We start from the raw sequence: 13,574 nt of genomic DNA, 5'->3' as shown, positions 1-13,574 counted from the left end.
TCAAGTGATTCTTGTGCCTCAGCCTCCTGAGTAGTTGCGACTACAGGCGTGAGCCACCATGCCCGGCCCAGAGTACGCTCTTAAGATGTTGTGGTTCAGCCTGGCATGTTGGCTCACGCCTGTGACCCCAGCACTTTGGGAAGCCGAGGGGAGCAGATCACTTGAGGTCAGGAGTTCGAGACCAGCCTGGCCAACTTGGTGAAACCCCGTCTCTACTAAAAATACAATAGTTACCTGGTCATAGTGGCGGATGCCTGTAATCCCAGCTACTCGGGAGGCTGAGGCACGAAAATCGCTTGAAGCTGGGAGGCAGAGGCTGCAGTAAGCCGAGATCTCAACATTGCACCTCAACCTGGGTGACAGAGCGAGACTCTGTCTCAAAATAAATAAATAAAATAATTTTTTTCTTTTCTTTCTTTCTTCTTTTTTTTTTTTTTTTAGATGAAGTCTTGCTCTGTCACCTAAGCTAGAGTGTAGTGGCGCAATCTCAGCTCACTGAAACCTCTGCCTTCTGGGTTCAAGCAATTCTCCTGCTTCAGCTTCCTGAGTAGCTGGGACTACAGGTGCGTGCCACCATGCCCTGCTAATTTTTTTATTTTTAATAGAGACGGGGTTTCACCACGTTGGCCAGGCTGGTCTCAAACTCCTGACCTCGTGATCCGCCTGCCTCGGCCTCCCAAAGTGCTGGCATTACAGGTATGAGCCACAGCGCCCGGCCTCTTTTTCTTTTTTAGACAGAATCTCATGCCGCCCAGGCTGGAGTGCAGTGGCATGAACACAGTTCATTGTAGCCTCAACCTCCTGGGCTCAAGCGATCCTCCCATCTCAACCTCTCGAGTTGCTGGGACCACAGGTGCATGCCACCACACTTTGGTTAATTTTTTAAAATTTATTTCCTTTTTATTTAATTTTTTTTCTTTTAAATGGAGATGCGGCCTAACTATGTTACCCAGGCTGGTCATGAACTCCTGACCTCAAATAATCCTCTGCCTCAGCCTCTCAAAGTGCTGGGATTACAGGCATGAGCTCTTGTCACTGAGCCCTCCCTATTTTTTATTTTTCTTTTTTTGAGACACGGTCTTGCCCTGTTGCCTAGGCTGGAGTGCAATGCTGAGATCACAGCTCACTGCAGGCTTGACCTGGGATCAAGTAATTCTCCCACCTCAGCCTCCTGAGTAGCTTTGACTACAGGTGCATGACACCACAGCTGGCTAGTTTTTGTATTTTTTTTGTAGAGACGGGGTTTGCCATGCTGTCCAGGCTGGTCTCAAATTCCCGGGCTCAATTGATCCCCCCACTTTGGCCTCCCAAAGTGTGAGATTACAGGCATGAGCCACCATGCCTGACCTAAAATTCACTTTTTATCTTTATACCGTGGCTAAAAAAAATTAAAAGAGACCAGAAATAACATGCTTAATGCTGGAGAGAATGTTAAACAATCAAATTGTCATGGGTGAGCCCAGACATGTGTTAAAATGATACGACCTCAGACTTGGATGTGATTGAAAAGTTTTAGGAAAACTCAAAATCCACTTCTAATCAAGGTGATCTTATTTATTTATTTATTTATTTATTTATTTATTTATTTATTTATTTTTGAGACAGAGTCTTACTCTGTTGCCCAGGCTGGAGTGCAGTGGCACGATTTCGGCTACTGCAACCTCCACTCCTAGGTTCAGGTGATTCTCGTGCCTCAGCTTCCCAAGTAGCTGGGAATACCAGTGTGTGCCACCATGCCCAGCTGATTTTTGTATTTTTAGTAGAGACAGGGTTTCGCCATGTTGGCCAGGCTGGTATCAAACTCCTGACCTCAAGTGATCTGCCCACCTCAGCCTCCCAAAGTAGTGGGATTACAAGTGTGAGCCACTGTGCCTGGCTGTGATTTGATTTTTTTTTTTTTTTTTTGAGATGGAATTTCACTCTTGTTACCCAGGCTGGAGTGCAATGGTGCGATCTCGGCTCACCGCAACCTCTGCCTCCTGGGTTCAAGCAATTCTCCTGCCTCAGCCACCTGAGTAGCTGGGATTACAGGCATGCGCCACCATGCCTGGCTAATTTTGTATTTTTAGTAATTGCACTCTATCCAGCCTGGGCAAAAGAGTGAGATTTTTTTTTTTTTTTTTTTTTTTTTTTTTGAGACGGAGTCTTGCTCTGTCACCCAGGCTGGAGTGCGGTGGCGCAATCTCGGCTCACTGCATGCTCCGCCTCCCGGGTTCACGCCATTCTCCTGCCTCAGCCTCTCCGAGTAGCTGGGACTACAGGCACCCGCCACCACGCCCGGCTAATTTTTTTGTATTTTTAGTAGAGACAGGGTTTCACCGTGGTCTCGATCTCCTGACCTCGTGATCCGCCCACCTCGGCCTCCCAAAGTGCTGGGATTACAAGCGTGAGCCACCGCACCCGGCCGATACCTTACGTATCTTTAAATTTTTTTACATAGAAACAGAATCTTGCTACATTGCCTAGGCTGGTCTGGAACTCCTGGCCTCAGGCGATCCACCTGGGCCATCCAAAGTGCTGGGAAAGACGCCTGTAACCCCAGGCTAGACAATGTAGCCAGATCCTGTCTCTCCAAAAAAACACAAAAATTAGCTGCTGGCGGGCACCTGTAGTCCCAGCTACTTGAGAGGCTGAGGTGGGAACTCAGGAGGCCGAGGCTGCAGTGAGCTGAGATCGCACCACTGCACTCCAGCCTGGGCGACAGAGTGAGACCCTGTCTCAAAAATGCATAAATAGTAAAATTAGTGAGAGTGAATAAGAGATGGGATATGTAAAGGGAGTGGGAAGAGTTAAGGAGTAACTCCTCGGTTTCTGGCTTGTGTAAGAATAACTTCTGTGATTGGTGGGGAAAATCCACCGGAGTTCTGTTAACTTGAAAGTGTTGTTCATTTCCTGTCCCCCATTAGGGGGTTACCCCTTCCATCTTAAGCAGGATATTCTAGGATCTCTCAGTCTCACAGCCCTGCCCACCAATAACCAGCAGGTGAGCCCCCTCTCCCCAGACCTCTAGATCCGCAAAAGGCAACCTGGAGGCAAAGAAACCCCCAGCTGTGAGTAGCCATTCAATTCTGGTGCTGTGGTAACTGAGTTAAAAAAGTGAGTCTTGTTACCTACCCGTGAAATGAAAGACACCTCGCCAGACACCTCACTGGGTTGTGAGGCTCCAGGGAGCACACATATTGTTGTTAGGCTCAGTTCGATTCCCTCCAGCCCTCTCCGCCCGTTTGAAGGCAGTTCCTTATCCCGGAGACAACCTGCAGATGTTCTCTCTTTCCCTCTTTATTTTTTTAAGACAGGGTCTCTGTTGCCCAGGCTGGGGTGCAGTGGCGCAACCACAGCTCACTACAACCTCAACCTCCTGGGCTCAACACGATCCTCCCGCCTCAGCCTCCAGAGCAGCTGGGACTACAAGTGCGCACCACTGCACAGGGATTATTATTATTATTTTATTTTTATTTTTTTTATTTTTATTTTTTTTTTGTTTGAGACGGAGTCTTGCTCTGTCCCCCAGGCTGGAGTGCAGTGGTGCGATCTCGGCTCACTGCAAGCTCCGCCTCCCGGGTTCACGCCATTCTCCTGCCTCAGCCTCCCGAGCAGCTGGGACTACAGGCGCCCGCCAATACGTCCGGCTAATTTTTTGTATTTTTAGTAGAGACGGGGTTTCACCGTGTTAGCCAGGATGGTCTCGATCTCCTGACCTCGTGATCCGTCCGCCTCAGCCTCCCAAAGTGCTGGGATTACAGGCTTGAGCCACCGCGCCCGGCTATTATTTTATTATTTTGTAGAGACACGGGTGGGAGTGGTCTCACTATGTTGCCCAGGCTGGTCTCAAACCCAGCTCAAGAGATCCTCCCGCATCGGCGTCCCAAAGTGTTGAGATTACAGGCGCCTGCCATCGCGCCCGGACGCAGATATTTTCTATGGGCATCTGGAATGGCGTCCCCAAAGCTTGGCGCCGTGCCATAGTCAAGCCGGGTCGGGGGCTCGGGCCAGCCTTCAAAGCCGTTGGCAGCAATCAGAACGATCAACTGTTCCCTCAGTACCGCGACGTCGCCCCGTCCTGCCAATGGCCGGCCCCTCTCTGGTCCCGAGGCCTCGCGAGAGCTCCCGTGGCTACGCCTTCCCCGGCCTCGGAACGGCCCCATCCTTCCTCTTTCCCCGCCTCCCAGCGGCGCTCCACTCTCGAATTGGCTGATGGATCCGAGTCAGTTTTTTTCCTCTCCAGAAAGCGGTTCGGCAATTGGTTCTTCTTTTGGCCCCTCCTGCGAAGCCCGTGGATTGGACGGCTGAGTCTGGCTACACGGGCCTCCGCGGGAGCGCGGCCGGGCCAATCAGGAGCTTGGCGTATTTTACAAACTGGGGAAGTAGCTCCAGCAGTAGCCAAGAGAGTCAGGGGGAAAGCGGAGGAAGCTGGGTCGGCCCTGAGGGGCTGTTGGTAAGGTAAGGCACAGGGGTATTGGAGGGAACGAGGGCTGCTGGGTTCATAGGGAGGAGAGCAGTTTGGGGCCCGAGGGCGAAAGAGTAGGCTCGGGGTGTCTGGAGATAGCACCCATAAGAGCGGTCTTGCAGGCGCCAGGGGCTTGTGGGCGCGTGGATTAGGGCGGAGGTATCAGGGATGGCAGGACAGGTGCCCCGAGAACTGGTTGATCTTTGGTCTCAGATTCTGCCTGCCTTCTTCCCCGTCTCAGTTGTAGCCATCATGACCACCCGGCAAGCCACGAAGGATCCCCTCCTCCGGGGTGTATCTCCTACCCCTAGCAAGATTCCGGTACGCTCTCAGAAACGCACGCCTTTCCCCACTGTTACATCGTGCGCCCTGGACCAGGAGAACCAAGATCCAAGGGTAAGAGGGGCCTAATGGGGGAAGACAGTAGTCACACCAGTAATGCACCCTAACACTAAACCTCACCTTTTTGTCCCCCCTCCCTCCCCTAGAGATGGGTGCAGAAACCACCGCTCAATATTCAACGCCCCCTCGTTGATTCAGCAGGCCCCAGGCCGAAAGCCAGGCACCAGGCAGAGACATCACAAAGATTGGTGGGGATCACTCAGCCTCGGAACCCCTTGGAGGAGCTCAGGCCTAGCCCTAGGGGTCAAAATGTGGGACCTGGGCCCCCTGCCCAGACAGGTACCTGTTGGAGCCCTGGTAACATGGCCTCCATGGCTGAGTAGGGGACTAGGAAGGGTAAAAGTGGGGTTTTGGGGTTTTGCACTCACTCCTGCTGTCTCCTACTTAGTGTGATAGTCCTGGTCCCAGCTCCTGGAAAGCTCTTTGCTCTTAGAAGATCTCCCTTTCCTCCAGCAAAATGTCATCTCGCCAGGTGCCATGGCTTGTACCTGTAATTACAGCTACTCAGGGGGCTGAAGTGGGAGGATCACTGGAGGCCAGGAGTTGGAGACCAGCCTAGATGACAGAGGGAGATCCCATCTCTTTAAAAAATAGATAAATAAACAAATAAATAAATAATAAATGTCACTTCTTCTGAAGCCTTTTCCAGTTCCCCATGTCACAATCAGTTGCTCTGTGTTCTCCTAATACTTTGCAGTACTTCTTTTATAACATGTGTATACCTTGGCTTGAGTCTGTTACCTGTCTATAGTTTGATGATAGCTTCTTGAGGATAGGGTCTTTGTCTTATTCTTATGGGAACCCAGTGCTTAGAATAGTGTCTTATGTAACATTCTATGAACATTTGGTGACCAGGTGTGGTGGCTCACACCTGCAATTCCAACACTTTGAGAGGCCGAGGCAGGAGGATCATTTGAGCTCAGGAGTTTGAGACCAGCCTGGGCAACATAGTGAGACCCCATCTCTTTTTCTTTTTCTTTTTTTTTTTGGAGACAGAGTCTTACTCTATCCCTCAGGCTAGAGTACAGTGGCACGATCTCGGCTCACTGCAACATCCACCTCCCAGGTTCAAGCGATTCTCATGCCTCACCCCGAGTACCTGGGATTATGGGCACCTGCCACCACACCCGGCTAATTTTTGTTTTCTTTCTTTCTTTCTTTTTTTTTTTTTGAGACAGTCTCACTCTGTCACTAGGCCAGAGTGCAGTGGCACTATCTTGGCTCATTGCAACCTCCACCTCCCAGGTTCAAGTGATTCTCCAGCCTCAGCCTCCTGAGTAGCTGGTACTACAGGCGCGCGCCACCAGGTCTAGCTAATTTTTTTTTTTTTTTTTTTTTTTTTTTGTAGAGACGGGGTTTCACCATGTTGGCCAGGCTGGTCTCAAACTCCTGACCTCAGGTGATCCATCCGCCTCAGCCTCCCAAAGTGCTGGGATTACAGGAGTGAGCTACCGCGCCCAGCCAATTTTTGTGTTTTTTTAGTGGTGACAGGGTTTTGCTATATTGGCCAGGTTGGTCTCAAACTCCTGACCATAGGTGATCCACCCGCCTCGGCCTCCCAAAGTGCTGGGATTACAGGCGTGAGCCACTGTGCCCAGCCATCTATTTCTTAAAAAAAAAAAAAAAAAGAGTAAGCCAAATTCAATGGAATGAGTCTCTTGCTCACCTTGTACCTCAAAGTTTCTATGCTAGGGTCCCTATCCCCCTCAGCCTTCCCCCTTCCTTTTCCTTCTCCTCTTTCCTTGCAGAGGCTCCAGGGACCATAGAGTTTGTGGCTGACCCTGCAGCCCTGGCCACCATCCTGTCAGGTGAGGGTGTGAAGAGCTGTCACCTGGGGCGCCAGCCTAGTCTGGCTAAAAGAGTACTGGTTCGAGGAAGTCAGGGAGGCACCACCCAGAGGGGCCAGGTAATGAAACAGGATGTGAGGAGACCAGGCAGGGGGCGCTGAGGGGGCATCCTGAGCTGTGCTGACAGCCTCTGTTGGTGTCCCAGGGTGTTCGGGCCTCTGCATATTTGGCCCCCAGAACCCCCACCCACCGACTGGACCCTGCCCGGGCTTCCTGCTTCTCTAGGCTGGAGGGACCAGGACCTCGAGGCCGGACATTGTGCCCCCAGAGGCTACAGGCTCTGGTGAGTGCCCTTGAGGGGCTGATACTCGGTGCTTCTGGGAGCTCCTTCTAGGGACAAAGCTGGGCTCTGGGAGAAGAGGTACCTCATGATGAGGCAAGGGATCCTACTAGGGGAGATGGGGTTGGTGGTGAGGCCTGAGGGTTTGGGGCCCACCTCTGATTCCGTTTTCATCTCTTGCTTCTGTGGATCAGATTTCACCTTCAGGACCTTCCTTTCACCCTTCCACTCGCCCCAGTTTCCAGGAGCTAAGAAGGGAGACAGCTGGCAGCAGCCGGTGAGAAAGGAGAGGGTGTGGGAGAAGGTCATCTGGAAAAGAATGAACCACTGTCTGATACAGTAGTCCCCCAGAGTTGGGGCCTTCCAGTAGCTTGAGGACTCCCCACCAACTCAAGAGGGGAAGCAAGAAACCTGTGATTATCCGGGATGAGCCCTTGGGATATAGGGTTCAGGCTTTCACAGCCAGGCCTCAGTGTGACATCAGTTTACTCAAGTCATGGGGGGACAGGGAGGAGAGAAATGTGCTATCTCTTTTGTTTAGTAGCTAGAGTATAGACTGTGGCAATAAGTGGGATTTGGGTTTATATCCTAACTCTTACCACTTACTAGTTGTGCAAGCTTGCCTTCACCTCTCTGAGCTTTGGTTTCTTTGTCAAGTGAGAATAACATTTGTACCATCATTAGAAGTTGTCATGAGAATGAAATGAGATGATGTTTCTAAAGTACTCAGCACATGTCCAGCTCATACTTGGTATTCAGTGACTGCTGGCTACTGTCCTTATTGTCATCAGGACTTCAGTGAGCCAGGCCTCAGGATCGCTCCTGGAGACGCCGGTCCAGCCTGGTGAGTGTGTCCGACTGTGGGGAGAGAACAGGGGCAGTTGGGCTGCCTGAAGCAGGGAACAAGACCAGAGAAAACTCAGCAGGCTGGGAGGGAGCATGAGGAAGTGGGAGGCCAGGAGGCTAGGTCAGAAGGAGAAGGAGAAGAGACCTTCTAGATAGGCCAGAGGTTGGCACAGTTGCACTTTTGTCTGAGAAGGTGGTCTCCATTTCGGCCCTCTCTCTGCCACTTCCTACAAGATTTACCTTCCACTCACTGTTTATCCCCAGCCCCTAAGTGCCATCACCACATCCCCAGCCTACTCAGACGTTCAGATTAATAAGTGTTTACTGAGATAGTGTTGGGTGTTGAGGGGCTGCTGGATGGGTTCTTGTCCCTAATAGTGCAATGGGGGCTATTAAACTAATATACCCTCTTCAGAAGTTGCAGAACCCTGTGCCAAACTTTGGTGGGTGTTCTAGAGTCTACAACAAATGTCCTGTTTCTTCCTAGCTTTCTCTCTCCCTAAAGGAGAACATGAGGTTGTCACTCGCGCAGATGAAGGAGGTGTGGCCTCTCTTGGTCTGGCCCAGCGAGTACCATTAAGAGAAAACCGAGAAATGACACATACCAGGGTGAGATGCAACTCTCCTGGGATGGTGGGTGGGAGGTGCAGGAGATGCTTGGGAGAATTTTGCTGCAGCAGCCAACACTGAGAATTGTAGGTAGAGCCAGGAAGTCCTGGGCCTCAGGATGTTACTGGGTAGGTTTACCCCAGATGCACCCAGTCCCTCTCCAGTGTGAGACTGACCTCTCTTTATCAGATGTCTGGGGCCTAGGGTGAGAGGTCATGTTTGTATCACCATCAGATCAGTGCTAAGGGGGAGACAGATCTGACAGCTGTCAGCCGAAAGCATTCATCCCTTGGCTCCACAAATATTTACTGAGTAGCACCAGCCTACTGAGTGCCAGGCTCCGTTCTAGGCTCTGGACATACAGCAATAAACAAGTTCATATTATAGAAGGGGGAGACAAGAAATAAACACAGGTATAAAATAAATAGTGTCTCAGATGATGGTAAGTTCTCTCTAAAAAAAAAATAATAATAATAATAAGGCACTAAAGGGGAATTGGGAGCAGGGGAGTTGGTATTGCAATTTAAAATAGATTGGTCAGGGAACTCTTACTGAGAAGATGATGTTTAAGTGAAGACCAGGGGTTGGAGGAGGAGTGAGATATGTTGATATCTGGGGGAAGGAACATTCCAGGCCAAGAGAACTGAAGAGGTAAAGGCCCTGGGGAGGGAATGTGCCTGGCGTGTTTGAGGATCAGCAAAAAGGAGAGGCCAGTGAGATTGAATCAGAGTAAGAACGGTAGGAGATATGGTTTTAGCGATAACACGATCAGATTGGGTAAGGAATTGTACACCAGTGTAAGTCTTTGGCTTTTCTTGGAATGAGTGGAAAGCCATGGGGAGAGGGGTTGATCAAGAAAGTGACATGATTTGACTTAGGTTTTTTTTTTTTTTTTTTTTTTTTTTTTTTTGAGATGGAGTTTTGCTCTTGTTGCCCAGGCTGGAATGCAATGGCACGATCTCCACTCATCGCAACCTCTGCCTCCCAGGTTCAAGTGATTCTCCTGCCTCAGCCTCTGAGCAGCTGGGAATACAGGCATGTGCCACCACGCCTAGCTAATTTTGTATTCTTAGTAGAGACAGGATTTCTCCATGTTGGTCAAGCTGGTCTCAAACTCCTGACCTCAGGTGCTCCACCCTCCTCAGCCTCCCAAAGTGCTGGGATTACAGGCCTGAGCCACCATGCCCGGCTTGACTTAGGTCTTAAAAGAATCACACTGGCTGCTGTAGTGAGAACAAGATATAGGAAGACAGCCAGGCGCGGTGGCTTACTCCTGTAATCCCAGCACTTTGGGAGGCCGAGGCAGGCGGATCACGAGGTCAGGAGATCGAGACCATCCTGGCTAACTTGGTGAAACCCCGTCTCTACTAAATATACAAAAAATTAGCCAGGCGTGGTGGTGGGCGCCTGTAGTCCCAGCTAGTCGGGAGGCTGAGGCAGGAGAATGGTGTGAACCCAGGAGGCGGAGCTTGCAGTGAGCCAAGATTGCGCCACTGGACTCCATCCTGGGTGACAGAGCAAGACTCTGTCTCGAAAAAAAAAAAAAAGATATAGGAAGACAAAGGGGGCAGGGACCACTCTTCCACCTTTTTCTTCTTCACAGGACAGCCATGACTCCCACCTGACGCCCTCCCCTGCCCCTGTGGCCCAGTCCTTGCCTGGCCATGTGGTGCCATGTCCATCACCCTTTGGACGGGCTCAGCGTGTACCCTCCCCAGGCCCTCCAACACTGGTTTGTGTCGACAACTGGGGGTTGGGCAGGGGCAGAACAGTCTGGCTGGAGATCCTTGCTAGGTCTGGGTTTTGTCCCTGTTCAGCCATCCACGTCTCTCCCCAGACCTCATATTCAGTGTTGCGGCGTCTCACCGTTCAACCTAAAACCCGGTTCACACCCATGCCATCAACCCCCACAGTTCAGCAGGTAAGAGAGGGCATGGGGACGTGGCTGGCATAAGTCACAGCTAGGGGAGAAAGGAGATGGATGGGTACAGGAGAGAGAAGACAGAAGCAAAGGGAGGCTGAGTGCCATCTGTGGGTGTCAGGCCTTGCTGACATCTCACTTCTGTGCCAGGCCCAGTGGCTGCATGGTGTCTCCCCTCAGTCCTGCTCTGAAGATCCTGCCCTGCCCTGGGTAAGTATCAGAAGCTTCCCCCTACTGAGATCCCTTGCCTTGTGCTGCCAGCCTGGAGGCCCAGGAGTTTGAGGCACATGTGCCTTCTGGGCCAGGCATGGTGGCTCACACCTGTAATCCTAGCACTTTGGGAGGCTGAGGTAGGAGGATTGCTTGAGCTCAGATCTTTGAGACCAGCCTGGGCAACATAGTGAGACCCTGTCTCTACTAAAATTTTAAAAATTAGAAAGTGCTCTCTGGTGCCGGGCGCGGTGGCTCACGCTTGTAATCCCAGCACTTTGGGAGGCCGAGGCGGGCGGATCACAAGGTCAAGAGATTGAGACCACGGTGAAACCCTGTCTCTACTAAAAATATAAAAAAATTAGCCGGGCGTGGTGGCGGGCGCCTGTAGTCCCAGCTACTCGGAGAGGCTGAGGCAGGAGAATGGCGTGAACCTGGGAGGCGGAGCTTGCAGTGAGCCGAGATCGCGCCACTGCACTCCATCCTGGGCGACAGAGCGAGACTCCGTCTCAAAAAAAAAAAAAAAAAAAACCAGAAAGTGCTCTCTGGAAAAGCTGCCTAACTCTCCCTGCTTCTCTGCTGCCCCTCCTAATGTACATCTAGGGCCTCTCAGGGGCTTCAATCCATTCCTTATGAGGGTGTGACTCAGGCTGGTCTTTCTCCTGCCCCAGCCTGACTTTCTTGTGTGCCTTGTTCCTTGGTGACAGGAGCAGGTTGCCGTCCGGTTGTTTGACCAGGAGAGTTGTATAAGGTCACTGGAGGGGTCTGGGAAACCACCTGTGGCCACTCCTTCTGGACCCCACTCTAACAGAACCCGCAGCCTCCAGGAGGTGAAGATTCAAGTGAGTCTGTGTGGGCAACAGCTTTGATGTCTATTGAACAGTGACTGGGCTGAGGAAGAGGGAAAAGAGATGGGGGATCAGGAATAGGACAGTGTGGGTAGACTACTGAGCGCACATCTTGATGTCACACTGGGGTGCTCTTTCCCACCACAGCGCATCGGTATCCTGCAGCAGCTGTTGAGACAGGAGGTAGAGGGGCTGGTAGGGGGCCAGTATGTCCCCCTTAATGGAGGCTCTTCTTTGGATATGGTTGAACTTCAGCCCCTGCTGACTGAGCTTTCTAGAACTCTGAATGCCACAGAGCATAACTCTGGGACTTCCCACCTTCCTGGACTGTTAAACCACTCAGGGCTGCCAAAGCCCTGCCCTCCAGCAGAGCCTGGGCCCCCAGAGGCCTTCTATAGGAGTAAGCCTGAGATACCAGAGCCCTCCCCCCAGGAACAGCTTGAAGTACCAGAGCCCTGCCCTTCAGCAGAGCCCGGGCCCCCAGAATCCTGCTGTAGGAGTGAGCCTGAGATACCAGAGCCCTCTCGCCAGGAACAGCTTGAGGTACCAGAGCCCTGCCCTCCAGCAGAACCCGGGCCCCTTCAGCCCAGCACCCAGGGGCAGACTGGACCCCCAGGGCCCTGCCCTAGGGTAGAGCTGGGGGCATCAGAGCCCTGCACCCTGGAACATAGAAGTCTAGAGTCCAGCCTACCACCCTGCTGCAGCCAGCGGGCTCCAGCAACCACCAGCCTGATCTTCTCTTCCCAACACCCACTTTGTGCCAGCCCTCCTATCTGCTCACTCCAGTCTCTGAGACCCCCAGCAGGCCAGGCAGGTAAGGAGTTGGCTGGGAAGGAGTGGGAACACAAGAGGTCCTCATCTCACTGTGAGCTGCACCCCTGCCCTGCCCCTACCCCTGCCCCAGGCAATCCCATGCTTCCACACCTTCCACCCTGGCCCAGCCTGGCTCTCCCTCAGGAAGAGGGGAGGGGCTGCACTTCCAGCCCTGTGCTCCTAATTGGCTTGGCTGTTGGTGTGGGGAGGAGGAGAGGACAGTACATGGTGGAAGTATAGGACCCCAGACCTCCCTCTAAATTTTCCATGCCCCCCAGGCCTCAGCAGTCTGGCCCCTCGAACCCTAGCCCTGAGGGAGCGCCTCAAATCGTGTTTAACCGCCATCCACTGCTTCCACGAGGCTCGTCTGGATGATGAGTGTGCCTTTTACACCAGCCGAGCCCCTCCCTCAGGCCCCACCCGGGTCTGCACCAACCCTGTGGCTACATTACTCGAATGGCAGGATGCCCTGGTGAGACTCCAACCCACTGCCCAGCTGTGGCTGCACAGTGAGCCTGATGGGAGGTGGGGAACAGGGACAGGGGGCCACCTGGGCTTCTTCACAGAGAGGTCAGCAGGAAGGCTTGGCTACAGTGCAAGGTTGGCTGGGCTGTGACAAGATCTTCTCTGTCTCCAGTGTTTCATTCCAGTTGGTTCTGCTGCCCCCCGGGGCTCTCCATCATGAGACAACCACTCCTGCCCTGCCGTGCTTTTTCCTTTTAGCCCTTATTTATTGTCGGTCTGCCCATGGGACTGGGAGCCGCCCACTTTTGTCCTCAATAAAGTTTCTAAAGTATCCACATGTCTAGCTGAGTGTCCAAACAGGCCAGCTACTGCTGTCACTCTCCCATTGCCCACAGGATGGCAGTGTCCTCCAGCTCAGAGGCCAGCCCTGGGCTCTTGGGATCCCCCAGGCTCCCATCCAGAAGCCATCCTGAATTCTGAAATGGAAGGAGGCAACCCACTCCTGCCTAGCCCGCCCCCTTGCAAGCTGTGTGCATCCCACTCCTGCCAAGCCCACTCCTTCGCAAGCTCTGTAAATATGTTGGCGGGCAATTGGAACCCCTGTTCCCCTTGCTTTTTGAGATCAGTCCCACTTAACTTGCAGGAGCCCTAGGCGACTCCTTCACCCCCTAGAGCTCCTCTTCTAGAACTCTCTGCATGCATTGGACAGAAAAGCAGAAGCACCAGACCCAGACCTTTGGAATCTTCCCTTGTTAGGTTGTTGTCTCCCTCCACCTACAGCGTGAGGCCCCAAAGCTCTCCTGAAACAGACCATCCTTCTTCCTCCACATAGCACACACACACACACACACCCCTTTTCCAACAAACACACACACACACACACCCC

The 13,574-nt window shown here is 52.3% G+C and overlaps 1 protein-coding gene across 3 annotated transcripts; it reads left to right on the top strand.

Annotated features, from left to right (window-relative positions):
* Positions 1-3,490: 3,490 nt before the first annotated feature.
* On the top strand, positions 3,491-13,021 carry TROAP (trophinin associated protein). 3 transcript variants are annotated; one of them, XM_055294998.2, is made up of 15 exons: positions 3,491-4,440; positions 4,689-4,843; positions 4,936-5,128; positions 6,598-6,755; positions 6,842-6,979; positions 7,171-7,253; positions 7,768-7,820; positions 8,310-8,431; positions 10,035-10,163; positions 10,269-10,352; positions 10,503-10,562; positions 11,270-11,404; positions 11,558-12,224; positions 12,502-12,695; positions 12,861-13,021. In XM_055294998.2, exons 2-15 carry the CDS (start codon positions 4,700-4,702, stop codon positions 12,906-12,908), a joined length of 2,208 nt encoding a protein of 735 aa, XP_055150973.2. In that variant the 5' UTR covers positions 3,491-4,440; positions 4,689-4,699; the 3' UTR covers positions 12,909-13,021. The 3 variants fall into 3 exon arrangements, with proteins under 3 accessions (XP_055150973.2, XP_063466605.1, XP_055150974.2); XM_063610535.1 differs by having other exon boundaries at positions 4,300-4,440; positions 11,843-12,224; XM_055294999.2 differs by lacking the exon at positions 10,035-10,163 and having other exon boundaries at positions 4,304-4,440.
* The last annotated feature ends 553 nt before the right edge of the window (positions 13,022-13,574 follow it).

Source organism: Symphalangus syndactylus, chromosome 10 (genome assembly GCF_028878055.3).
Source record: "Symphalangus syndactylus isolate Jambi chromosome 10, NHGRI_mSymSyn1-v2.1_pri, whole genome shotgun sequence".
In the NCBI taxonomy this organism is placed as follows: Eukaryota; Metazoa; Chordata; class Mammalia; order Primates; family Hylobatidae; genus Symphalangus; species Symphalangus syndactylus.
Note: the sequence above shows the minus strand (reverse complement) of the source record. Positions and strands in the feature narration are given on the sequence as shown.

What these genes read in the sequence shown, in the direction of transcription:
- TROAP (XM_055294998.2), top strand. Translation starts at nt 4,700, where the DNA reads ATGACCACCCGGCAAGCCACGAAGGATCCCCTCCTCCGGGGTGTATCT. An exon ending in AGGAGAACCAAGATCCAAGG is followed by an intron (nt 4,844 to 4,935) that starts GTAAGAGGGGCC and finishes TCCCTCCCCTAG; the next exon opens with AGATGGGTGCAGAAACCACC. An exon ending in CCCAGAGGCTACAGGCTCTG is followed by an intron (nt 6,980 to 7,170) that starts GTGAGTGCCCTT and finishes TCTGTGGATCAG; the next exon opens with ATTTCACCTTCAGGACCTTC.